The sequence below is a fragment of the Trachemys scripta genome, chromosome 6 (genome assembly GCF_013100865.1).
Source record: "Trachemys scripta elegans isolate TJP31775 chromosome 6, CAS_Tse_1.0, whole genome shotgun sequence".
Taxonomy (NCBI): Eukaryota; Metazoa; Chordata; order Testudines; family Emydidae; genus Trachemys; species Trachemys scripta.
In genome coordinates, this window is record NC_048303.1 from 64,616,421 (window position 1) to 64,642,470 (window position 26,050).

General features: G+C 40.3%; 1 protein-coding gene across 6 annotated transcripts in view; it reads left to right on the top strand.

Annotated features, from left to right (window-relative positions):
• FER (FER tyrosine kinase) overlaps positions 1–26,050 on the top strand; it is a 424,085-nt gene that overhangs the window by 89,538 nt on the left and 308,497 nt on the right. For all 6 annotated transcript variants that reach the window (XR_004646238.1, XM_034774460.1, XM_034774461.1 and 3 more), the window contains 5 exons: positions 3,779–3,962; positions 9,155–9,292; positions 10,152–10,271; positions 20,824–20,946; positions 24,853–25,042. Coding sequence is in view for 5 of the 6 variants with exons in the window: in XM_034774460.1 (XP_034630351.1) it covers positions 3,779–3,962; positions 9,155–9,292; positions 10,152–10,271; positions 20,824–20,946; positions 24,853–25,042 (755 nt within the window). In the remaining variant the exon portion in view is untranslated. The remainder of the gene's footprint in view (positions 1–3,778; positions 3,963–9,154; positions 9,293–10,151; positions 10,272–20,823; positions 20,947–24,852; positions 25,043–26,050) is intronic.

The following is a 26,050-nucleotide window of genomic DNA, read 5'->3' on the forward strand; positions in this document are numbered from 1 at the left end:
GGGATGTTGAAATGCCCATAGTTATTCTTGGGGACCCAGCCTACCCCTTAATGCCATGGCTTATGAAGCCATACACAGGCAGCCTGGACAGGAGTCAGGAGCTGTTTAACTACAGGCTAAGCAAGTGCAGAATGGTGGTAGAATGTGCATTTGGCCGTTTAAAAGGCCGCTGGCGTTCATTATTGACTCGCTCTGACCTCAGCCAAAGAAATCTCCCCATTGTTATTTCTGCTTGCTGTGTGCTCCACAATCTCTGTGAAAGTAAGGGGGAGACCTTTATGGCGGGGTGGGAGGCTGAGGCAAATCGCCTGGCTGCTGATTACGCGCAGCCAGACACCAGGGCGATTAGAAGATCACACCATGAAGCGCTGTGCATCAGAGAAGCTTTGAAAACCAGTTTCATGGCTGGCCAGGCTACCGTGTGAAATATCTGTTTGTTTCTCCTTCATGAATACCCTCCCCCTTTACTGACTGATTTTCTGTAAGGAACCCACCCTGCCCCTTCCCCCAGCTTTCTTTCAAACCAAATAAAGTCACTATCATTTAAAAATCATTTATTCTTTATTAATAGATTAGAAAAAGAGGGAGGGAACCCGGGTGGTATTTGGGAGGAGGATTGCTGGGAAGGAAAAAGCCACAAAGAAAAGGTTAAAAAAATGACAGCCTTTTGCTTGGGCTGTCTACTGGGGTGGAATGGGAAGGTGTACGGAGCCTCCCCCCCCGCGTTCTTACACGTCTGGGTGAGGAGGATACGGAACATGGGGAGGGGGGAGGGTGGAACAGGGGCTGAAGCGGCAGTCTGTTTTCCAGCAGCCGTTCCTGAACCTCCACCAGACGCCGGAGCAGCCCCAGCGTTGCATCCTTCATCCTCTGGTCTTCCTGCCGCCATCTCTCATCTCGATCGTCTCTCCTCTCCTCACGTTGGTCCCTCCTCTCCTCACGTTGGTCCCTCCTGTCCTCACGTTCACTGACTTCTTTCCTATACTTTGAAACTGTTTCCTTCCACTCATTCAGATGAGCTCTGTCACTCCTGCTGGATTGCATAATTTCAGAAAACGTCCTCCCGCGTCTTCTTCTTACGACGCCTTATCTGTGATAACCTTCGGGATGGAGGAGGGAGGCTTGAGGAATTTGCAGCTGCTGTAGGGAGGGGAAAAAAGAGAGAATTGTTTTAAAAGCTACATTTTGCAGAACAATGCTTATACTCTTTCACGGTGACCAACACTGTTCACATTACATAGCACGTGATTTCTGTGCAAGGTCGCATTTTGCCTCTTAATGCTGAGTGCCTGTGGCTTTGCTGCTAGAGATCAATCACAGGTCTGGGCAACAGAATTCGGCTTGCATGCGGCCATGGTAAGCTTCAGCGCCGTCCGTGCTTTCCAACATACCAAGCATAGCTTGTAGAGTGCTGCAGAAGCCTGGCCAATCTCAGCCAGTTGGGGGGGGGGGGCAGTGTGGTGGTGCTTGTCTGGGCCCCTTCAGGCAAGTAGAGTGCTGCGGTTTTTCTGTTAACATTCAGCAGCACCAGAAAACAAACTAACCCTGCAGGAAGATCCCTGCAGGCACCAAACTACCCCCCCCCCCCGCCGCCGACCCCCCCCCTCGCCATGAATTCTCTGGGATGATCACAGTACCCTCCCCCCACCGCGTGGCTGGTAACAGGGAAGATCCCTGCTAGCCAAACGCGAAAAACTAACTGCAGGGAAGGATTTATTTTCCGCCACAGGCAAACAGCCCAGTAGGAACGGCCACCTCTGTCCCCTTAATTAAGTTCCCGTATTTCAACCAGGTTACCAGGAGTGATATCACTCTCCTGAGGATTACACAACAAGATAAAGAACGGATGTTGCTTGAATGCCAGCAAACACCGGGACCATACGCTGCCAGGCTTTGTCAGGCAATGATACCAGATTACTTGCTGCAAGCATGGCGTGGTCAAGTGTCCTACCATGGAGGAGGGAATAAGGATGCACTGCCCAGAAACCTTCTGGCAAGGCTTTCGGAGTACCTCCAGGAGAGCTTCATGGAGATGTCCCTGGAGGATTTCCGCTCCATCCCCATACACGTTAACAGACTTTTCCAGTAGCTACAGACTTTTCCAGTAGCTGAACTGACCGCGAATGCAAAGTCAGGCAAAGTAATCATTAAAAACTGTTTGCTTTTAAAACAAGTTTTATATTTTAAAAGGTAAACTCACCTGAGGTCCCTTCCATGGGGTCAGAGTCTTGGGTACTGGCTTGGGAGGGTACTTCAGTCAGGGTGATAAAAAGATCCTGGCTGTTGGGGAGAATGGAGTGCTGTGTGCTCTCTGCAAGCTCATCCTCCTCCTCCTCCTCCTCCTCCTCTACCCCCTCGGCAGAATCCTCAGGCGTCGAGACTATCCCCGACCCAGAATCCACGAACAAAGGTGGGGTAGTGGTGGCAGCCCCCCCTAGAATTGCATGCAGCTCGGCGTAGTAGCGGCATGTCCGTGGCTCTGACCCGGAGCGACCGTTTGCCTCCTTTGTTTTTTGATAGGCTTGTCTGAGCTCCTTGACCTTCACGCGGCACTGCTCAGAGTCCCTATTGTGGCCTCTCTCCATCATGCCCTTGGAAATTTTTTCAAAAGTTTTTGCATTTCGTCTTTTAGAACGAAGTTCTGCAAGCACTGAATCCTCTCCCCATACAGCGATCAGATCCAGTACCTCCCTCACGGTCCATGCTGGTGCTCTTTTTCGATTATCAGCCTGCATGGTTACCTGTGCTGATGAGGTATCTGTGGTCACCTGTGCTCTCCACGCTGGGCAAACAGGAAATGAAGTTCAAATGTTCGCGGGGCTTTTCCTGTCTACCTGGCCAGTGCATCCGAGTTCGGATTGCTGTCCAGAGCGGTCACAATGATGCACTGTGGGATAGCTCCCGGAGGCCAATACCATCGAATTGCGGCCACACTAACCCTAATTCGAATTGCTAAAATCGATTTTGGCGCTACTCCGCTCGTTGGGGTGGAGTACAGAAATCGATTTAAAGGGCCCTTTACATCGAATTAAATGGCGTCGTTGTGTGGACGGTTACAGGGTTAATTCGAATTAAAGCTGATAAATCCGAATTAAAGTCGTAGTGTAGACCAGGCCTTAGAGAGAGATTAATTATCATTTACTTAAGTATTGATCGTATGCTTGCCTTTGTACAAGACACTACTGTTATCAAGAGTGTGTCACAAATATCAAAACACTTGCTGCCTTGGAGAGGTTATATTCTAAGGCTCTGATCCTGTAATAAGTTCTGTATGGGTGAAGCTCTCTGCCTCCATAGAGGTTATTGCAACATCTTGGCCTGAAAGAAAGACACATAAGACAAAACACTTGAGATGCACAGGAAAGTGCCCACTATAGTTAGTTAAGAGTCTTTAGGGGAAATTTGAATAAAGAATTCAGATCTGTAAATCAGAGTCTTTGGTTAGATAATTTTCAGTTGGATTTTTCTAGTGTGGAGGAGAGTTAATCTCCAGTTTCAAAAGAAGATAATGTGGAGGAAAAGTGTTTTGAGAGTCACTGGGAGTTTTTGCCATATTTGATCATCCGTAAGAAGAGCAGAATTTGGCCCAATTAAATTCTCAGGGTTATTCTTTTTCTAAACTATCTGCCTAAAGTTTTAGAAGTGCAAAAAGGGGTGAATTTGTCATGAATCTAAAATGCAATTGTGAATATTTCATTTCTGGTATAATTAACAAGCAGTGATGTAATAGTGTGCTGTTAAATCACTGTACGAATGTTCCCTTTTTCTTTTCCTTCAGGAAAGGAGACTGAAAAAGCCAAAGATCGTTATGATAAAGCCACTATGAAACTTCACATGCTGCATAATCAGTATGTGTTGGCACTGAAGGGAGCACAGTTACATCAGCACCAGTACTATGACACTACGCTTCCTCTGTTACTTGATTCGTTACAGAAGATGCAAGAAGAAATGGTTAAAGCACTGTAAGATAATCTTTTCCTTTTGATTTGTAATATGATGTCAATTTTATTTAATATTCCATTTAATTTTTATTTTAGTACTATTAGAAAATAATAAACCAATGTTATTTATTGGCATAAAATGGAATGGCCAAAAAAAGTCAGCGTTTGTTCTGGTGGCAGTTTTCTATAGAAAGTCCATTCAAATAAATGGGACTTCATGTTTTTCAGGCTTAAGGGAATATGTGGACATGTCAAAGACAGGGCATTCTCCCTATAAACTTCTGAAATCATTAGTTGTTTTTTTGAGTAAATCCTCAATCTTCATTTTTTAAAACTTCATTTAATTTAAACTCATATTTGCTAAATCTGCAGATGACCCTAATTTTGTCATGTGATTTCTCCCTTTTCGTCTCAGTCACAGACAGCAGTGTCAATCGCTGAGCACAGTGATTTGATGTTCATGTACTGTTTCTGTCCACAATCATCACTGCCTTGATTTCCTTCTGTCTCATCTGGGATTACATGAGATAGGAGTGGTTCTTTAATGCACTCAGTTTACATCTGTTCAAATGAGCAATAGAAAGGCAAAATATACCCCAGTTGTATGGCCTCACTCATTTCAGCTTATGTGGGACAGTCTTGCTCAACCTGCATGGACTCTGAGCAGTGAGAAAGTGACATGTCTGGCTCCCTAGGCACTTCCACTCTGGTTTTCAGAAAGACGCTTGACCTGCTGGACACCAGATTCTGATGAGTCTTTTCTCTAGCCCTTATACCTCCAGGCAGGGCTGGCTCTACTGTTTTTGCCGTCCCAAGCAGCGCGCCGAATTGCCACTGCGGAGGGCGGAGGCAGTCCGTGTGTGCCGTTAGGGCAGCATGTATGTTTCCGCGGCGGCAGCAATTCGGCGGCAGCTTCTGTTTTCTTCCGGCTGAAGACAGAAGCTGCCACCGAATTGCTGCCGCCGCGGAAACACGCGTGCCACCCTAAGGGCACACAGACTGCCCCCGCTGTCCGCGGCGGCAATTCAGCGCGCTGCTTGGGGGCAAAAACACACGGACTGCCGCCCCTTGCAGAATGCCGCCCCAAGCACCTGCTTGGAAGGCTGGTGCCTGGAGCCGACCCTGCCTCCTGGTATGCCCCCGGTTCCTGGGATGCAATAGACTTGGTCTGGACACGCTGATTAGTGTAACAAGCAGTACATAAATTCATTTAAATATAAAATTCCCCCCAAAACTTTTTCCCATTGACTTCTTTGATCCTGGCCCAGCAGCCATTCTCACTAGTGCTTATAGTGTGCTTGTTTTGGTTTTAGTTTTGTTTGTTTTTTGTTTTTGTCAACTGGTGGGGTGAGTCAGAAAGACAAGTTGGAGGAATTTGGGGTTAGGGTTAGCGAGAAAAGCAGCTACTAGAATAGCAAAAGAAGGAAGAAGCCTCCTGAAAAAAGTACATATTCTCAAGGACCATGGAGAGGACACTGTGGGATCCTTTAAGATCAGAACTTGTCAGGAATTAAACTGCTTGTACGAAACAACTTGTTCCTTGATCATCTTGTTTTCTTTTCCTTGCTAATATCTGACTAGAAAGAGAGGAATAGGTGAGGGCAAATTGCTGCTTCCTTAACTTGGTACAATAGAATTCTGTGATCTCTGTAGGAAAGGAGGCAGGGAAAAAATCCAATTATTGTCAATGGTACCAGCCTGGGGCCATTTGGGGATGTCTACAATGCAGTTAGACATCAGTGGCTGACCCATGCCAGCTTACTTGGGCTCATGGGATGTAAGCTAAGGGGCTGTTTAATTGTGGTGTAGACACAGGCTCAGGCTGGAGCCCAGGCTCCAGGACCCTGCAAGGTAGGAGGGTCCCAGGGCTCAGGCTGCAGCCCAGTCTCAGAAGTCTACATTGCAATTAAATAGGCCTGCAGCCTGAGCCCTGTGAGCCTGAGTCAGCTGACATGGGCCAGCTGCTGGTGTCTAATTGCAGTGTAGACATACCCGCTCCTTTCTCTCCCTGGGTCTTGAGAGACGGTTAGCCATCTGACCCAAATTAGCCAGCTACTTTTTGAGTTGTACTTCTCCATCAGCTGCTGGGAGTTTCTTCCACCTGGCTGCCCAGGATTGATCTACAGAGACCATGGAGAAATTGTTTTCTTAGTTATCCTAGTATTTCAGATGGCTTCTGTTGTGACTCGGTCATCAGTTTTTGCACTCAATCAGCTAATGGAGGCAAGTGCTGAGAAACAATACATATCATGTACATTTCAAGTTATAAAAAAATCCCAGATTGGGGTTCTTATTTTAGAGACCTGATAATTAAAAAAAAAAATCAGTAGTGGGTAAAATATGTACATACCCCAATTGAGATACTACTTGGAAAAGTTAATCTAAAAATGACACTACAGGGTTTCATGTTGATTCTGTCAGTAACTTCATATCAAATGTGGGATTTTCAGAATCTCTGAGTATTGGCCTACCTCTGCTCCCATTGAGAGTAAGACCAACACTGAGTGCTTTTGAAAATCCCTCCCAAAATGTGCATAATTTACATGTACCCAAGTTGGATTTTCTAATTGCCAGCCCTGCTGACACAATCTCTAGAGTTTTTGAGAATCAGGCCAAGTTCTTAACTTAATCATCACCAGTAATAGAGTGTTTGGGCCACCTTAGGCCCTTAGTTACACCAGTGTGTAGTCCCAGTAGCATCAGTGGAGGTTCATAGCTGTAAATGATTGTAATTTAATACTGTTGTTTGCAGTGTTGTTTTAGTTGGGTTGGTCCCATGATATTAGAGAGGCAAGATGGGTGAGGTGATACCTTTTATTGGACCAACTTCATTTGGTGGAAAAGAAGCTTTCAAGACCTGAAGAAGAGGTTTATGTAAGCTTGAAAGCTTTGTGTCTCTCCCAACAGAAGTTGTACCGATAAAAGATATTACCTCACCCACTTTATCTCTGCGATTTTAATAAATAGTTCTGTTGATGCACAAGTTGGAATAGAATCCAGCATTTTCTCTCTTTTATCTGCAGGACCAACAGGAGTATAAAGAAGTAAAAATTTAGTTTTGTCACTAAAGTAGACATGGATATCTGAATGCACACAGGGTCAGATCTCGTAAGTAAAAAGGTGCCATTTATAAATAATCACCTTTTTAGTAGAATACTCTTTGTAAAGTGGCATTCCACTGGAACACTGCTACTATTGGATAACATTGAGTCTAAGGTGAACCAAAGCTGATGTTTCAGGGCATTTCAGGCTAGGATCTGGGTGGCTTTAGTGTAGGGGAGGTGAGACACCTTCATGAAGTATGGTTGAAAAATCCTGGTTTTATGGACTGGTGGCCCTATAGTGAATTGGTAAGATGTAGTATAGCTTCAACTTGATGATAGAATGGAAGAAAATGCCTAGAACTGAAGGGAAGAAAATCTTTATCACAGAAACTATTATAGAAAATAGGCAATTAACCCATTCTACAAATACCATTTTTTAAGACTTGTATAAATATTTGCTTTCCTGAATGCCCACTTCTTTTTATGTTCATCTCAAATAAATCACGTACCTTGTATTTTTAATTTTTTTAATATCTTCTAATATTAGATTGAACTTGAATTTTTTTCTTGCCTCCACGGTTTACTCAAATAGTGAGGAAATCCAGGCAAGCAACATTTTTGAGGTTCATTAAGCATCTACTTGAAAAATTATCACAAGGAAAATAGATTAATGATCCTTCTGTGCACTCCACTCTGCTTGGTCAGTAGTAATCAGTATTTACATTTTTTGTTGACTTCCTTCTGAACACAGTGTGATAGCTGAAGTTAATGTTGAAAGTGTAAAAAGGTAAAATAGAAAATGGCTATGGAATGCCAAAAATTAAATATTCCTGCTGTTGGGTTTTTTGGTTTGGTAGATATAAGAACACCATACTGGGTCAGACCAAAGGTCCATCTAGCCCAGTATCCAGTTTTCCGACAGTGGCCAATGCCAGGTGCCCCATGGGAATGAACAGAACAGCTAATCTTCAAGTGATCCATTCTCTGTCACTCATTTCCAGCTTCTGGCCATTGATGGACCTATCCTCCATGAACTTATCTAGTGCTTTTTTGAACCCTGTTATAGTCTTGGCCTTCATAACATCCTCTGGCAAAGAGTTCCACAGCTTGACTGTGCACTGTGTGAAGAAATACTTCCTTTTGTTTGTTTTAAACCTGCTGTCTATTAATTTCATTTGGTGACCCCCATTCTTGTGTTATGAGAAGAAGTAAATAACACTTCCTTATTTACTGTTGTATATATGTTGAAATGTGACATGAGCATGCGTGTGCTTTTTCTGGTGATCTAGTAATAAAATAAAACATACAATATTTTGTTATCTTGGATTAAACTAGCTCATTCTTTATTAAACCAATGAGGCAGTGTTGCAGCTCTACATTTTGATGATAAAATGATCAGTGGGGGGTTCAGATGAAGTACAGCTGCAGTTGTTCCTTGGTAATGATATATGGTGCCATGAGTAACCAATAGTGCTGCTTGTGTTAGTGGTTCCTTAATTTGTCTGCTATCTGTTTGGAGGCACTGGGGTGGTGGAAGGGAATATGCTCCCAGAGCCCTCCCTTTCACAGAATGCCTTTGATGGAGGGGCCATAATTTGGTCCTTTATTTCTTCCAATAATGTACAATCCGATTCCTCTCTCTCTCTCTCAATCTGTAGCCAACTGGAACAGCCATTTATAGGAACAACTAACTGCAAGACACTCAACTCTGTTATCATAGTTTAATTTTACATCAGTTACTACAGAGATGTAACTTAAAAATGTAGTAGCAGAACAGAATAAGAATATTAAGAACATGCTGAATTTTTAAATATTAGTAAAATTGTTGTATGAAGAATGAAAACTAGGAACAAGAACAAAAAAGTTTACCCCTTTTTGTTGAATTCAGGGTTAAAATTCTTAAAACTAAGTGCTTTAGTATATTAAAGAGTGCCAAGTATTATGAAGGTTTACACTAAAGGTTTAGAAAAAATAAGAAAATATCTGAATGTGTTCTTTTAGTTTGTAAATATATATTTCATAAAAACATGCTATGTAATACATTATATATGCTTTTGGAATTATTTTGGAGGAGTTCTATGGCCTGTGTTATGCATGGGGTTAGACTATCTGATCATAATGGTCCCTTCGGGCCTTTGAATTTATGAATTATGGTATTTTTTCCCCCAGAAAAGGAATCCTTGATGAATACAGTCAGATCACCAGTCTTGTAACAGAAGAGATAGTGAATGTCCATAAAGAGATCCAGACTTCTGTTGAACAGATAGACCCTAACTCAGAGTACAATAGCTTCATAGAAGCTCACAGGTATAAACTTTCCATTCTAATCCATTTTTACCTCTCTAGAAGAAACCATATTCTATGTTAAGCATTAATACTGAAAAATGGTATATGCTTAGTTTGTTTTCAGTTGGGTTCCTTCAAATTGCTACTTGACTGTAATGCTTTATCCTTATTTGTAAGATTGTCTGACCTGTCTATCTCCATGTATGTAAACTGTCCAAGGACTTAGTTAAATGATAAAGAAGTCTTAAATGCAGCAATAAGTTTTTTTAAAAAGAAAATACTAAACTCTGATAATTACTGATAAAAATATGTAAGCAGACACAATTGTGGGAGCTAGAAATTCTGAGTCACAGCGATGTGATACACAACATTAGCTATGTGCTACAGTATTTCAAGCAAAGTTTGTCTTAAGAATAAGTTTTATTTGTTCTTTATGGATCTAATCTTGCACATTTGTTACTCGGGTAAGTAGTCCCAGTGAGTTCTTGGAATTATGTGCATGCATTTTTATTTTATCTCAGTTACTAATATATAGATTAATATTCATATTATTAGTTAGTCCTAAACTTGCAACTGGATCAGTTATTGTGTACTCATACACCCATGTGGAGTTCCATTAAAACCCTTAGTTCTGTAATGATCTTAATCCAAGGAAAAGTCTTCTATTTTCTAGTGCGTTTTTTAAAACCACTCTTATTTTGAACGAAAGCGAGCATGTTTCCAATCTTCGACCTTCTTTTGCTTTCAGTATGATTGAAATATGCTTTTTATTGATATAATCATTTTGGAAAGGAACAAATATTTAGCTTCTGAGCTACACTTAGCATGTGTGTACGTATATTCTGTAATATAAATCTTAAGTTATTTATATACTTAACAGGTCACCAGAGAATGTAGAACAAGAAATAGTGTTTGATACATCTTTACTGGAAGAAAATGAAAATCTTCAAGCTAATGAGATCATGTGGAATAACTTAACAGCAGAAAGCTTGCAAGGAATGTAAGTATGTCTCAAAAAATGTGGCATCCTTTTTGACTGTATAATAAGATTCCAGAAATGACACTCGGTGTTACTATCAAGCCTAGAATGTCTGTTGAGTCATTGTGAAATGATGGAAACAGCTACAAGCATGACTGAGAGGGGTTTGTTCAAAATATCACCAGATTGCACCATCACTGGGTTTCACAGTCTGTTACTGTCAAGTTTTTAACTTCTTAACTATTTTGACTTTATGAATTACACCTGTGTGGTATACAGGTACAATAAGGCATGTATCTATGCTATCCCAAGATAGTCCAAGAGTCCTAAACCATTATAATATCAGAGGTAACTCAACCAATTACTCTACAGGTAATTTGCATACAACAATTTCATTGGTTGTATGAGGGAGAGTGGATTACTTGGCTCAGCTGCCACACTGGAGCAGCTCATAAAATTCTCCCAGCACAATAAGACCTACACACAACACCATTATTTATACACATTAACCCCAAACACACACAGCCCATCACTGCAGCGCACACTCATTTGTCACCCTCATAAATGAACACAAATTTCCTAGGATATTTCCTCCAGACACAAAATCAACACGAGCAGCACACACAATAACCCATAACATCACTGTGAAGCCTAGAATATCTGTTGAGTTAGTATGGAGCAATGGAGACAGCTACAAGCATGACTTGAGAGCTCTTTTTATTTGGATTATAATCAGGTTCAGTCTTCATCTAGAAGGTACTAAGGTGATAAGTAATAGCCAGCATGGATTTGTCAAGAACAAATGATGATAGGTTGGTTTATCAGCTTTCTTTGACAGAGTAACAAGCCTTGTGGATAAGGGGGAAGCGGCAGGTGTGGCATAGCTTGACTTTAGTAAGGCTTTTGATACTGTTTTGCATGACCTCATAAACAAACTAGGAAATACAACCTAGATGGAGCTACTATATGGTGGATGCATAGTGGCTGGAAAACCATTGCCAGAGAGTAGTCATCAATGGTTCACAGTCAAGCTGGAAGGGCATATCAAGTGGGGTCCTGCAGGGATCAGTCCTAGGTCTGGTTCTGTTCAATATTTTCATTGATGATTTAGATAATGGTATAGAGTGTATACGCTTATAAAGTTTGTGGATGATACCAAGCTGGGAGGGGTTGCAAGTGCTTTGGAGGATAGAATTAAAATTCAAAATGATATGGACAGACTGGAGAAATGGTCTCGAGTAAATAGAATGAAATGCAAAGTACTCCACTTATGAAGGAACAATCAGTTTCACACATGCAAAATGGGAAATGAATACTTAGGAAGAAGTCCTGTGAAAAGGGATCTGGGGTCAGAGTGAATCACAAGCTTAAATGTGAGTCAACAGTGTAAAACTGTTGCAAAAAAGGCAGTCATCATTCTGGGATGTATTAGCAGGAGTGTTGTAAGCAAGACACGAGAAGCAATTCTTCTGCTCTACTCCGCCCTGGTATTGTGTCCAGTTCTGGGTGCCACATTTCAGGAAAGTTGTGGACAAATTGGAGAAAGTCCAAAGAAGAGCAACAAAAATGATTAAAGGTCTAGAAAATATGACCTATGAGGGAAGATTAAAAAAAAAATTGGGTTTGTTTAGTCTGGAGAAGAGAAGAGTGAGGGGGAACATAACAGTTTTCAAGTACATAAAAGGTTGTTATAAGGAGGAGGGAGAAAAGAAATTCTCTTTAACCTCTGAGACTAGGAGAAAAAGCAATGGGTTTATATTGCAGCAGGGGTGATTTAGGTTGGATATTAAGAAAAACTTCCTAATTGTCAGGATAGTTAAGCACTGGAATAAATTGTGTATGGAGGTTGTGGAATTCTCTGTATGATCTGCTCTTAAAACACTCCAATGTTGAATACCTATCAGGGATGGCAGATAATACTTAGTCCTTCCTTGAGTGCAAGGGACTGGACTAGAAGAACTCTTGAGGTCCCTTCCAGTCCTACACTTCTATGATACTGTGATCACTGAGATTTGTGGTCTGTTACCAACTAGGTTTTAAGTTCTCAGCTGTTTTTAGATTTTTTTACACATATTACTTTATGAATTACAGCCATCTCACAGCATAGGCTTTCAGCTATTACAGTGGTCCCCAATGCAGTGCCCGTCGGAGCATCTATGCGCACCCGCCTACTTGCCGCCAGACAAGCAGCTGCCGAAATGCTGCCGAGAAGTGGCAACATCATGAAACGATGCCGCTGAAATGCCGCTGATTTTCGGCGGCGACGCCTCTTGATGACCCTGCTTCTCAGCGGCATTTCAGTGGCTGCTTGTCCGGCGGCCACGTTCCTCAGCGGCTAGTCGTCTAGCGCCTGCCACTCGGAAAGGTTGGGGACCACTGAGTTATTAGTTACTGTGTGTGTTTGAGTTCATGTACCCAGCTCATCCCACAGTGCACATAATCAGTTTATCAAATTTAAAAAGATACAAGTTCAGAAATTATGTTTTCAAGTTATTTCAAATGATTAGCCACTGGTTGGTTTGTTGCTCCTTGTACAAAATAAATATTTGGAAACAAGTATTAAATTAACACTTCACCTTCAGTACTTTGGTGACAGAATGAATCAGATCACTTCCTAGACTTTTTGTCATTGCTTCAGTAACTACCAATAGTTATTCTGCATCTAAATAAACTTTATGGTAACTATAATTTTCAGATGATTTTAAAAAAAAAAGACAGGAATTGAAAACATTTGATCAAGGAGAAAAATCCAGTTCCTATGTGTAAATGTTCTGAGGTTTCTGTTTTTCTGTCTTCACCATTTTGCTTAGACCTCAAAGCTTCCCTCTAGTAGTTAGAAAGGGTTAATATATGACATAAAATATATGTAATAAATAGTTTGAGATTTGCTAACAGGGAATGGCATACATGATAAATAATATAGGCAGCGTGTCTTCATCTTCCAGTTTCTAAACACTTGTGTTTACATAGCTTTTGTTTTCTGCATGGTCATGCAATGCTCCAACTTCTTTAAATTAGTGGGTGAGAGGGGTTAAAATATGGTTAACTATTTAATGTTAGTTGCCAGTTTTGATTTTCTGAATAGTTAGCTTTTTGCCACCTTTATTACACAAAGAAAGGGGAAGGGGTTTTTAGAGGTTAAAAAAAGACACTTGCCTCCCCAAAGAGCTAACAGTCTTACTAGGACAGTTATAAAATTTGAAGGTGAGAGAGAAAAAGTATAGGAAAAGGAGGGATGAGGATTAAAAAAAATAAAACTTCTGTGGAGTAATATTTACAGTATATAGCAACCCAAAAATCACATTTTAATGTTTTTAGATAGAGATTGAGTTAATAAGAGATGTAAATACCATAATAGGGGGAAAAGGAATGGGAAGCAGGATGAAAGATTGATTTTGAAGAGGGATTTTGAAGTAAGAGATTGAGGATATTTGCAGTACAGAAAGGAGGGCTATCATAGGAGTAGACAGGAAGGCAAGAGTGGTCTTGTTGGAGATAGGAGTTTTGGGACTATTTTTCTGTCCTCTGTTATGTTTTTACAGTATAAATGACTTAAAACCTAATTGTTTTTGTAAAAAATATTTCTTCATTAAGTGTTCCAAAATAGGACTGCGAGGTTAGAATCACAGGTCCTGCTGCTAATAGAACATGTTGGATTATGAATACTTTGGTGGGGAGTGATTAGAAGTTTGCTCCAAGACTTGTTTGCCTGAAATATTGATAAGATATACTAGCATTATTTACTAGCCTGGGATTATATACAGTCTCTCATAAATTTATTGCAAAAGTACTCTTAGGTAAAGGGCTCTGGGACCAAGAACATCTAGAACCTTCTTTTACATTAAGAAGGATTAAGTATAAATGATACTGTTACACGAGAGATTTATGGATATTTGTGAGGAGCATTGTTCCATTAGTAGAAGGTATGTACTAGATAACCTAGTACTGTAGGTCTTTTCCACTGATTTTTCTAATTCTGTACAACTGATTGTTACCAGAACACAATTCACTCATGTGAATAATATTAATTCTTTCCTGCCCTTTGGAAACTAAATGAAAATTTCTTTGTCCACTGCTCAAATATGCTTATATAGAGAGAAAATAAATAGAGCTGTCGATTAATCGCAGTTAACTCATGCGATTAGCTCAAAAAAATTCATAGCGATTAATTGTAGTTTTAATCACACTGTTAAACAATAGAATACCAATTGAAATTATTAAATATTTTTGGAAGTTTTTCTACATTTTCAAATATATTGATTTCAATTACAACACAGAATACAAAGTGTACACTGCTCACTTTATATTATTTTTTATTACAAATATTTGTACAGTAAAAATAATAAACAAAATAGTGTTTTTCAATTCACCTCAGACAAGTACTGTAGTGCAATCTCTTTATCGTGAAACTGTAATTTATAAATGTAGATTTTTTTATTACATAACTGAACTCAAAAACAAAACAGTGTAAAACTTTAGAGCCTACAAGTCCACTTCGTCCTACTTCTCGTTCAGCCAATTGTTAAGACAGACAAGTTTGTTTACATTTACAGGAGATAATGCTGCCCACTTCTTATTTACAATGTCATCTGAAAGCGAGAAGAGGCGTTCGCATGACACTGTTGTAGCCGGCGTTGCAAGGTATCTACGTCCCAGATATGCTAAACATTCGTACACCCCTTCATGCTTCGGCCACCATTCCAGAGGACATGCTTCCATGCTGATGACGCTCGTTAAAAAAATAATGCATTAATAAAATTTGTGATTGAACTCTTTGGGGGAGAATTATATGTCTCTGGCTCTGTTTTACATGCATTCTGCCATATATTTCATGTTATAGTAGTCTCGGATGATGACCCAGCACATGTTCATTATAAGAATACTTTCAATGCAGATTTGACAAAATGCAAGAAGGTACCAATGTGAGATTTCTAAAGATAGCTACAGCACTTGACCCAAGGTTTAAGAATCTGAAGTGCCTTCCAAAATCTGAGCAGGATGAGGTGAGGAGCATGCTTTCAGAAGTCTTAAAAGAGCAACATTCCAATGTGGAAACTACAGAACCCGAACCACCAAAAAAGAAAATCAACCTTCTGCGTGTGGCATTTGACTCAGATGATGAAAATGAACATGTGTTGGTCCCCACTGCTCAGGATCATTATAGAGCAGAACCCGTCATCAGCATGGACGTATGTCCTTTGGAATGGTGGTTGAAGCATGAAAGGACATATGAATCTTTAGCATATCTGGAATGTAAACATCTTGCGACGCCAGCTAAAACATTGCCATGAGAACGCCTGTTCTCACTTTCAGGTGACATGGTAAACAAGAAGCTGGCAGCATTAACTCCTGCAAATGTAAACAAACTTGTTTGTCTTCGTGATTGGCTGCTTTCACAGATATTTCCTTCCATGCCCCTATGCTTCGAAAAGTACTAACATCTATTTGGTAAGCCACCACATTTGCCCTTGGACATCTATTCATAGGAATACTCTCAATGAAATCATCGTGGGCATGGATGTGCCTCAGCCTAGCCACCTCCTCCTGTAGCTCTCCAACATGCTTCCCAAGAGATTCCACCAGCAGACACCTTTCACACTAGATGATCCCTCCAGCCTGGCTTTCTGAGAGTGGGAAATGCAGGCCATAGTCTCTGCAAATCTACACCAAAAAGCATTCATGGTCAGGTTATAAACTTTTTGGGTTGGGGACTGTTCAGCAAGAATCTAAGCACACTTATGGACATAGCACATAGGGTAATCTACTCTTCTTTTGATAGGTGTATGTGATTGTTGCTGATGGTAATGGGAAATATGCACACCCTATATTGAGGGAATAGACTGCTTAAGTGAAAAGTCAGTGCTTTTTGCAATTTAAATTTACAATTCATTATGCATGAGTCCCTGATAAAAGCAGAGCCAGTTGTGTTCTTATATATGTCCTAATTGTAGTGAATTTAATAATTAAACAAAATATTAAACAATAATTAAACAAACAATAACTAAACTTCTATTTATTTAATAAATAGAAGAAAACAAATACAGAATAGCATGTGATGTAATTCTTTTAAATATCACTGTTGTTTGCCACCTTTCCCCAAAAAGTATCTGTTGGCTAGATTGTGACATTCAGCCTCAGTCCCCAGTATGAGCTCATATAAAGCTGCACTGTCTTGGGGAAGCTGTGGGGAGTTCTTCTTTCTCTTTTTGTGCAGATGAAGAGTGTGTTCTCTATCATCCTGAAGAATGGTGCAGTGTATTCCCATAGTCTGACTGTGGAAAGGATCAAAGCTGTGCTACTACCTTTTTTTTTTTTTGTCTACTTTGGCGGTGCATGAAGAGAGTATTTTCTTTGCTCTCCAGAGAAGTTTTTCTCCAGAGGCCACGGATTGCAACTGTCCTTTATTCTTGCACAGGATGTCCAAGGGGAAGGGTCTGTGCACCCACAGTGTGCTGATGGCAATGTGTCCCTTTATCAGGAAACGTACTATAAGTTAATCATCTATCTGAAGATTTGTATCTGTAATTAATTATTATTGTAATTATTCCCAACATAGTGATAATTTGTAGTAATTCAGACTGTCAGTTTCTGAATGAGGGTGTATGAAGAAATCAATATCCAGCTGTTATAGCTCTGGGTGAGGTTCTCCTGGTGGAGAAGGTTATTGATATGATTGTTTATGCAGGATACCACCAAATATTAATATAGCCATAATTCTTTTATTAAATTCAAAGGCCGAATGGTATTTATACAGTTGCTTCAAATGTGCCTTAGATCATAAGCAGTCATCACGCCCTAATAAAATACAGTTATAAACAAGGATCAGGTGCTTATCGCAGGACTAGGCTCTGGGGTGCTCAAACCAACGATGGTTGTCTCCAGCTTGCACCGGCAGACACTAGTAATGAACCCCCTAAGAGCTCACCTTTTTATAGTCTTTAACAAACAAGTGATGTCAGAGCCAATTGTTCACTTTAGCTAAGAACCAGTTTTGAGCAGTTTGGAAATGACCCCTTTTCTGGCTTTGAGTAGACAAGATTTTATGTTTTGGCCCTTTTCTTCAAGTTCACATTGGTACGTTAAAGGTCACGATAAGTGTATTACATCACAAAACAATTTTTCTTTGTCAGAATCAGTTTTGATAATTCCAGGCTTCTCTTCTCTTTTACCAGCTACAATTTGAGCTCAGCACTTTTACCACTTATCTTGCTAATTACATTTTTTATTTAAGCGTTCCCTTTGCCACTAAAACCCCTTTATTTTACTTAAATTACAGAAAACATATTTTCCTACATTATATTATTGGGTTAAGTTTAATTAAACCGTTATCCTCATTATAAAATACATTGTGTGGAAAATTGGATCAGTTTTATGTTTAAAAATAATGCAAAGCAAAGTAAATAATCCAATAAAGAATCATAGTATACACATAGTGGTCTCCGTGTCAGCATTTACCGGTTGTTCTGTTCTAAGTACAACAGAAACGGTGGTATTTGCTGATAAGTGTTGATGGTTTAATGGAAGCTACTGTATTAACATATGCAAACACAGAGGTTGTTTAAAATATAATACTGTGATTAAAATATTATATTTGGAAGATAGTGGGATGAATAAAATGAGCAAACAATATATGGCTGGTAGAGAATGTCTGTTGAGGTAGTAAAAAGGTGAGTGGGAATATGAATCAGTACCCAGATGAGTTAAACAAATCTTCCAAACAGCTATTTTATACAAATATGTATTCATATTTATTATAATATTTATTAATATTTGAGACCGTTAAATCAGTGATCAAGAAGAATTCCCAAGTAGCTCTTCCAGATCATTAAGATAATTTGTAAGCCCAGCATATGGAAAGTTTCATAATGTTTTGATATGTCCATGTTCAGTGTAAAGATGAATAATTTGGAAATTATTATGAAAGCTAACTATGATTAGAGTGACTGATGAGTTAGTAATAGTCTTATTTTGAACTACTTTTGTCCAGAAGACAGATGCGGGTCCATGGTGAAATATCCTGTGACAAATTGTAAACAGGGTGATGATACAAGATAGTGTGAGATACCAGCTCTAGCCAGTCCTAAATGATGTCCAAACTTCACATGGTTATTTAGAACAAAAAGGAAGATTAAAACAACTAACTTATCTTCTCATGCTCAAAGATAAGTCCAAACTTCCTCACATAGTTCAGAGGTATGGGGAAGAGCTACATCAGTTTCCTATTCCAACTTGATTCTCTGATTTTAAATCAAATTTTTTAAATGAGACAAAGTGGGTGAAGTAATATGTTTTATTGGGCCAACTTCGCTTGGTGAGAGAGAGACAAGCTATCAAGCCACACAAAACTTCAAGCCCTGAAGAAGAGCTCTATGGCTCAAAAGCTTGTCTCTCTCACCAACAGGAGTTGGTCCAATAAAAGATATTATCCCACCTTGTTTATCTAATATCCTGGGACCAACATGGCTACCACAACACTGCCTACACTTTTTAAAAATTGTAGAGCATGTTAAAATGTTGATGCTGTGTGAAAGTAATTATATACTTTAGAGACAAATGATAATATTAATTTGGATTTAAATTTCTATATGTTAATGGTTCATAATTAAATACAGTGCCTAATCTGTATAAAATAATTGTTAGGTCAATGAATTTTTGAAAGTTGTTAAAGAAATATTTACAGTCACATGTAGGGTCAGCAAATATTCTTAATCAAGGTTTTAAAGTGAAAGGATTTTTAATTAATATTAAATTTGAGATTAATATATAATGAGGAATCTGTACATGTAATTATATGTATTGATAATTGAAGTGTCACAAGCTTAAATCTGTAATTGTAAAATAGACAATGAGTTTACGTAGGAGATAAATCATTACTATATATCACAGGATCAAATGCAGATTAATCTAATTTTAGCATATATGGAATACAATTCCCAGATAGCTAAAGCCTGCTTGATTTGACTCTTCTTTCAGTTGAAAAAGTGTGGGCAGTAGTAGACCATTAGGAGAAAAGCTCCAAAACAATAAATCCAATCTTTTTTGTTAACTGTGTTATGCCACTGTTGCCTGGAATATCAATATTAATGAATTAATAACTGGATGAATGCTGGGAAGAAATTGATTCTATTATATATTACTGTGTACGCTCTTGGCCTAGCAACTGCTTCAAGTTTAAAAAAAAATTAAAATGCCTAAGAAGCATTTTAAGTGCTACTGCATCAAAGAATGAAGCCTTTATCTGCTGAGTAAGTAGTGATCAATTACACACAAGTGGGAAGTTCATCTGGATAGTCATCACACAGACGTCTCCAGCACCAGACAAATACAACTCTTCAGCTTCCCTTTGTTTAGACCAGGGGTGGGCAAACTTTTTGGGCTGAGGGCCACATCTGGGTGGGGAAATTGTATGCAGGGCTGGGGTAGGGGGTTGGGGTGCAGGAGGGAGTGTAGGGTATGGGAGGGGGTGTGGTGTGCAGGAAGGAACTCAGGGCAAGGAATTGGGGCAAAGGAGGGGTGCAGGGTGTATGAGGGGGCTCAGGCAAGGGGTTTGGGGTGCACAAGGGGTCAGCAGGGAGCTCAGGGCAGGGGGTTGGGGTGCAGGTGGAGTGCGGAGTGTACGAGGGGGCTCAGGGCAGGGAGTTGGGGTGTGAGGTGCAGGCAGGGGGCTTAGGGCAGGGAGTTGGAGGGCGGAGTGCAGGAGGGGTTCGAGCTCCGGCCCGGCGCCGCTTACCTAAAGTGGCTCCGGGGTGGCAGTGGTGTGCACTGGGGCCAGGGCACGCCCCCTGCATGCCTGCACCTCCAGGTACCTCCCCTGAAGCTCCCATTGGCTGCGGTTCCCCATTCCTGGCCAATGGGAGTTGCGGGGTGGGGAGGGGGATGCCTGGAGGCAAGGGCAATGCACGTGGAGCCGTCTGCCCCACCACCCGAGGGCTGCTTCTGAGAATGGCGTGGGGCTGCGACGCCACGGGGGGCAATCCCGCGGGCCAGATCGAAAGCCCTGAGGGGCCGGATCCAGCCTGCGGGCTGTAGTTTGCCCATCCCCAGGTTAGACTAACTATTTATAACTTTTGTTGTTTTTTCTTATGAATATGCATTAGTTTCTGTTTCATATCAGTTCTCCACCCCGGTTGGTACAAGTTTTGTGCTAACTCAAACCAATTTTTTCTAGCTTTATGGATGCTTTATCTTTTTCTTTTCCTCACAAATATGATTACTCTTCATTTTCATGGGCGGTTCTACTTAAGCTTTAAGCTGGTAAAAATTATCCAAACAGATTCTTAAAAATCACAGCAGATTTTTATCAGGCCTAAAATATGCCTTCACTCCCAACAGTGTGCACCCACATCTAGAGTGTCCCCATATAATAAGGTACATTCACAAAATAAGCAATTTAATAAACATATTACCAAAAAAGGGAAACTGGCAAAATAGAAACTAATTTAAGGATTGCTGCTTCTATTTTCAGCTCTTCTTTTTAGATATACAGAGAAACATAAATATGTGCACAAACAGTTTAAATTGTATGTATGTAGTACATGCATATTTTTGATTTGTACACTGACCTGTATTCTAGGTTGAAAACAGTAGTAGAAGAATTGATTCAGACACAGCAGACGCTTTTGAACAAAGAGGAGCTTTTGTTGGAACTAGAAAAGAAAATAGAAGAATCTTCTAAGACCTGTGAAAAAAAATCAGAGTAAGTGTGGCCAGAGATATTGGAAGGTGAAAATTTTAAAGGAAAAAGTTGTTGATATTGTAATACGCAGTTCTTCTTTGAGTGATTTGCACATGTCTGTTCCACTTCAGGTTTGTATGTTCCCAGTGCCCCAGAGCTGGGGATTTTTCCCCGTAGTGGTATCCATCAAGGTGGCGCATTTGCCTTCAGCACTCTCATGCTATGGATTGATGATATAAAGGGCGGAGCTGTCATGACCCTCCCTCTCTCCCCCCATTCCTTTTATCAGCTGTGATCTGTAGATGGAGCATGTCAACTTGTTTATCCAAGTTTTTCCCCACTATCATTGGTTTTCTGCCTATTTGTATATAGTTAAATAGTGTGTAGGTGTGTGGGGGCATTCTTGTTGTTTAGTGGCACTCATTATTGTACTTAGTCTAGGTTTTCTTTCTTTGTTTTCTTGGTTTTCTGATAGAGACATTTTTAGTGCAAATGTTTATGCTCAGTACTGGGGGATGCCTTGAACCCCAGGCTTTAAGTCTTGTGCCGATTATCTCTGCTGGTGAGTGATCCTTGCTCCAAATGTCCGGGTGTGGTCCACATTCAAGACTGTGACCAGATCTATAGAGATTTCAAGCATTGTATAAAAAACAGGGATGTGAGATTGAACCACATTCTTATGGAGGCTGTCTTGCATCCACCTTCAAAGCCTTTGTGCTTGTTGCAGTGCTGAGTGCTTCCATTTCAGCAAGGAGTGTCCTTCCAGACATTGCTGTTTCCACCCCAGAGAAGATTGTTGGAAGGAAAGCACCAATTCTCTTCTCTGGTACTGAGGAGAAAGCACAAGCGATCTGGTGAGCACTCTTCCTCTAAGATGGGTAGATGCAGTCCTGAGAGAGGTAGTCTCTGGAGAGGTAGTATCTGGGCGCGTCCCAAACCCACAGCATATTTTAGAGACAACCATAAAACACAATTCTCATAACTTCATGTGCATTCATGATATACATATTTCGATAGAACAGTGACTTTCAACAGATCATAACCTTTTCCCGGATACCTCACATGGCCTGTTTATTATGCAATATCTCAATTATATATAAATGGGGAATATGACAGGATGCTCCCACAAGGTATAGTGTGTCACAATCTAAACTCATGGGGCCATGTTTGAAGCTGATGGCCACCACTTCTTTGTTACATCTGTCCGTAAATGTAGCCTTTTTGGTGGCCATTACCTCTGTTATGTACTGTGGTTGCTGATCCTCCATGCATTTTTTTTTTTTTAAGGATACATCCTCATCCAAATTTCCTCACTAAAGTTGTTTCCCCAGTCAAGCCTATATACTTATCACCCTTTCCCCCTGCCCTGCAAGCCACATTCTCATAATGATGAAGAGGCTTCATATCTTGGGTGTCAGAAGGGCTCTGGCATTTTACTTGGACAGAACTAGTTCTTTTAGAAGATCTACCCAGCTGTTCATTTCAGTTCTGGACAGAACGAGGGAGTTCTCAGGATATGTCTACACAGCAACTAGACATGCGTGACTGGCCTACACAGCAACTAGACATGCGTGTCCTAGACTGTAGATCCACCAGGTCACATTGTGCAGATATGGCTGTGAAGAAGGAGTTTCCAGAGATACACTACTCAAACGTAATCTGTGTTTTGAACTGTCTTCACATTTGGACCTAGGTTGGATATGTTCTTTACTCAAGGCATCTTATTCCAAATACTGAATGTAGAAGTCGTTTGAATATTATGCTGAATATTAATAGCCTGTAATATTAAACAATGCCACAAATAAAGCAAATCAAGCATTATAAAAAATCACAGTTTGTGTGTTACGCTGAATGGAGTCACCAGCTTACATTACAGTGGTTACAGGATTGCAGTGGATGAGAAGCTGGATATGAGTCAGCAGTGTGCCCTTGTTGCCAAGAAGGCTAACGGCATATTGGGCTGTATTAGTAGGAGCATTGCCAGCAGATTGAGGGAAGTGATTATTCCCCTCTATTCGGCTTTGGTGAGGCCACATCTGGAATATTGCATCCAGTTTTGGGCCCCCCACTACAGAAAGGATGTGGACAAATTTGAGACAGTCCAGTGGAGGGCAACAAAAATGATTAAGAGGCTGGGGCACATGACTTACGAGGAGAGGCTGAGGGAACTGGGGTTATTTAGTCTGCAGAAGAGTAGAGTGAAGGGGGGGATTTGATAGCAGCCTTCAACTACCTGACAGGGGTTTCCAAAGGGGATGGAGCTAGGCTGTTCTCAATGGTGACAGATGACAGACCAAGAAGCAATGGTCTTAAGTTGCAGTGGGGGAGGTCTAGCTTAGATTTTAGGAAACACTATTTCACTAGGAGGGTGTTGAAGCAGTGGAATGGGTTACCTAGAGAAGTGGTGGAATCTCCATCCTTAGAGATTCATAGATTCATAGATTCTAGGACTGGAAGGGACCTCGAGAGGTCATCGAGTCCAGTCCCCTGCCCGCGTGGCAGGACCAAATACTGTCTAGACCATCCCTGAAAGAGGTTTTTAAGGCCCGGCTTGACAAAGCCCTGGCTGGGATGATTTAGTTGGTGTTGGTCCTGCTTTGAGCAGGGGATTGGACTAGATGACCTCTTGAGATCTCTTCCAACCCTTATCTTCTGTGATTTATGATCAACCTTTTTCCAGCTCGGATTATATAGCTTTTAGCCTCTACTTTGAAACGGAAGTTATAAGAACTGATAAATAGAATTGGGGTTGTACTTAGTTCCTTCCCGTCTCTCCCCGATTGTTTCCACCCTCAGTCAAGATTTAATTGACTCTATGACAGATACCATTACTTCCCAATAACAGTGAACTGGCGCGTAATATCTTAAATTATATTATATTAATGAATAAAACAATGAAAAAATAAATTAGTATGAGCTCTGAAGGCAGTCATCTTCTTAATGCATTAGATACTATTGAAAAAATATCAAAAGCTTTAGAAGTTTGCTTTTTCCGTTATTTTTCACTACGCTAATTAAATAATTTCCAATTAGCTAATGAGATTCTTACACTTCTAGTGAACCTGGGTGAATTCTTCTTACTATTTTTTATTTTAATCAGAGGCTCTTAACAGAATGTCTGAAACATTCAAGCAGTGTTATTTTACCTACATGGCTTTAAATTCAGGGTATTCACCTCTTTACTTGTAATATGTGTTTTATTTTTATTATTTATTAATTACATACCAAATGCTATAGAAACATAGATTAAAATTTCTATCCAAAGAGCTTACAATCTTAAAAAATACAAAACCAAAACAACCCTCCCTCAGGATTTTCCTTCCCCCATGTGCATACCTCTGTGTGTCACCCTAGCCCAGCTCACACAAAATGAAGAAGTTGCAGAAAAAGGGATAATAAAATCTTTGGTACTAACCTAAATTTAGAATGCACATTCTAGGATTTCCATAATTGAGTATACCTTTATTTCTCTATATGCTGCTCAAGACTAGAAATACTGTACTTGATTTGGTGAATTTTAAAGGGTGAAAAAAGAACAGGCATTTCCTTAATTCCATTTTACTAATGAAAAAGTTTAAAGAAAACTCTGTTTTTACTAATTGTGTAGTTCCTTCGAGAAAGAAGGTGCGGCAACAACATATAAGCTTGCTGCACTTTGTTTTTATTCTTCTTCCAGTTTTGAAAGCTTTGTGATATTTGACTTGTTCATGCGAAGGACTTAGAGCAGTGAACATAAATGAGATCTCCTCCTGTTTTTCAAAGAAAAGATAACTTGGGTATCCTCCACTTGAGATAGGTGGGTGGGAAAGGTAGAAAAGAGAAACCAAATTACCAATGACAAAATGTTTTCCCCAATGTTGTTTTGATAAGAAAAACTCATTTTAAAATAATCAGTGTTTAATTTGTGCTTGTCCTTTTTCTTTTCAGCATTGTGCTTTTGCTGAGCCAGAAGCAAGCACTAGAAGAACTCAAGCAAACAGTTCAGCAATTAAGATGCACTGAGGCAAAATTTACAGCCCAGAAAGAACTTCTAGAACAAAAAGTTCAGGAGAATGATGGGAAAGAGCCACCTCCGGTAGTAAATTATGAAGAAGATGACAGATCAGTCACTTCTATGGTAAGTCCCGTACTTATACCACTGAACCATGTAGCCACTCATGGTATTGTATTGCTCATCTTTGGGGTCAGAGGCCTGACTGCTCAACAGAGAACATCATATAGTTGCAGGCAGCCAACTGAGAGGGAGTACCATCCAGAGGGACCAACCGGCTCTATTGATTGGCTGGGTCTTTCTACATCTGTGAACTTTTCAGGGCATGGTCAAAACTACTGTTGTCTCATATTCATAGAATATATTCATGGGAGAGGGTGGACTGCCTTTCCACCTACCAGCAGGTACGGGACTGTAAATACAATTGCTCGTCCTATTGCAGTTACTGCCCATAAAATCATTCTGGAGCAGAAATGTAGTGGAATGTATCACTGTTTTAGGGAGTTCCTATTAGTTGGTAATGAAGAACTGCAAGCATCTGTACACCCATAATGTGATTTTCGTGAATAATGTAATAAATCATGGTCATTGTAAGTTGTCTTTTGTTGGACTGTTGGTCGAAATAATAGACTGTTCCAATAGTGTATTCTTGGGCATTGTTTGCTCCATAAGCTGGAAGAGGGTAATTACAGCAGTGAGACAAGCAGGAGTATTTACAGACGTCTATGTTGAAGAGATCCTGTTTATGTTGAGGAGGCAGGTACTCTTAAGCTTTCCTTGTCAGCTACCTGTAAAGTCAGGAAGATGTGATAAGCTAACTAACTGCTTCTAATATGGGAGGAGAGAGATCTGCATGCCAAACCATGTAAGAAAATGGCAACAGGCCAGGATGTTTCTAGACTTCTTTGGCACAAGAGGTGTGTGTGTGTGTGTGAGAGAGAGAGAGAGAGAGTGTGAGAGAGAAAATACAGTTAAATGTTCTAGCTTCATTATGAAACCGATGAGTTGGCTTGGTATTTTGGAGTTTGTAGAAACCCTACACTCAGTGACCTTTGGACAAACTTTACCATTTGGTTTATGTTCATGAAACCCAAGAGGATTTTATACCGATGTACATAAAACTGTCTGCTCCAA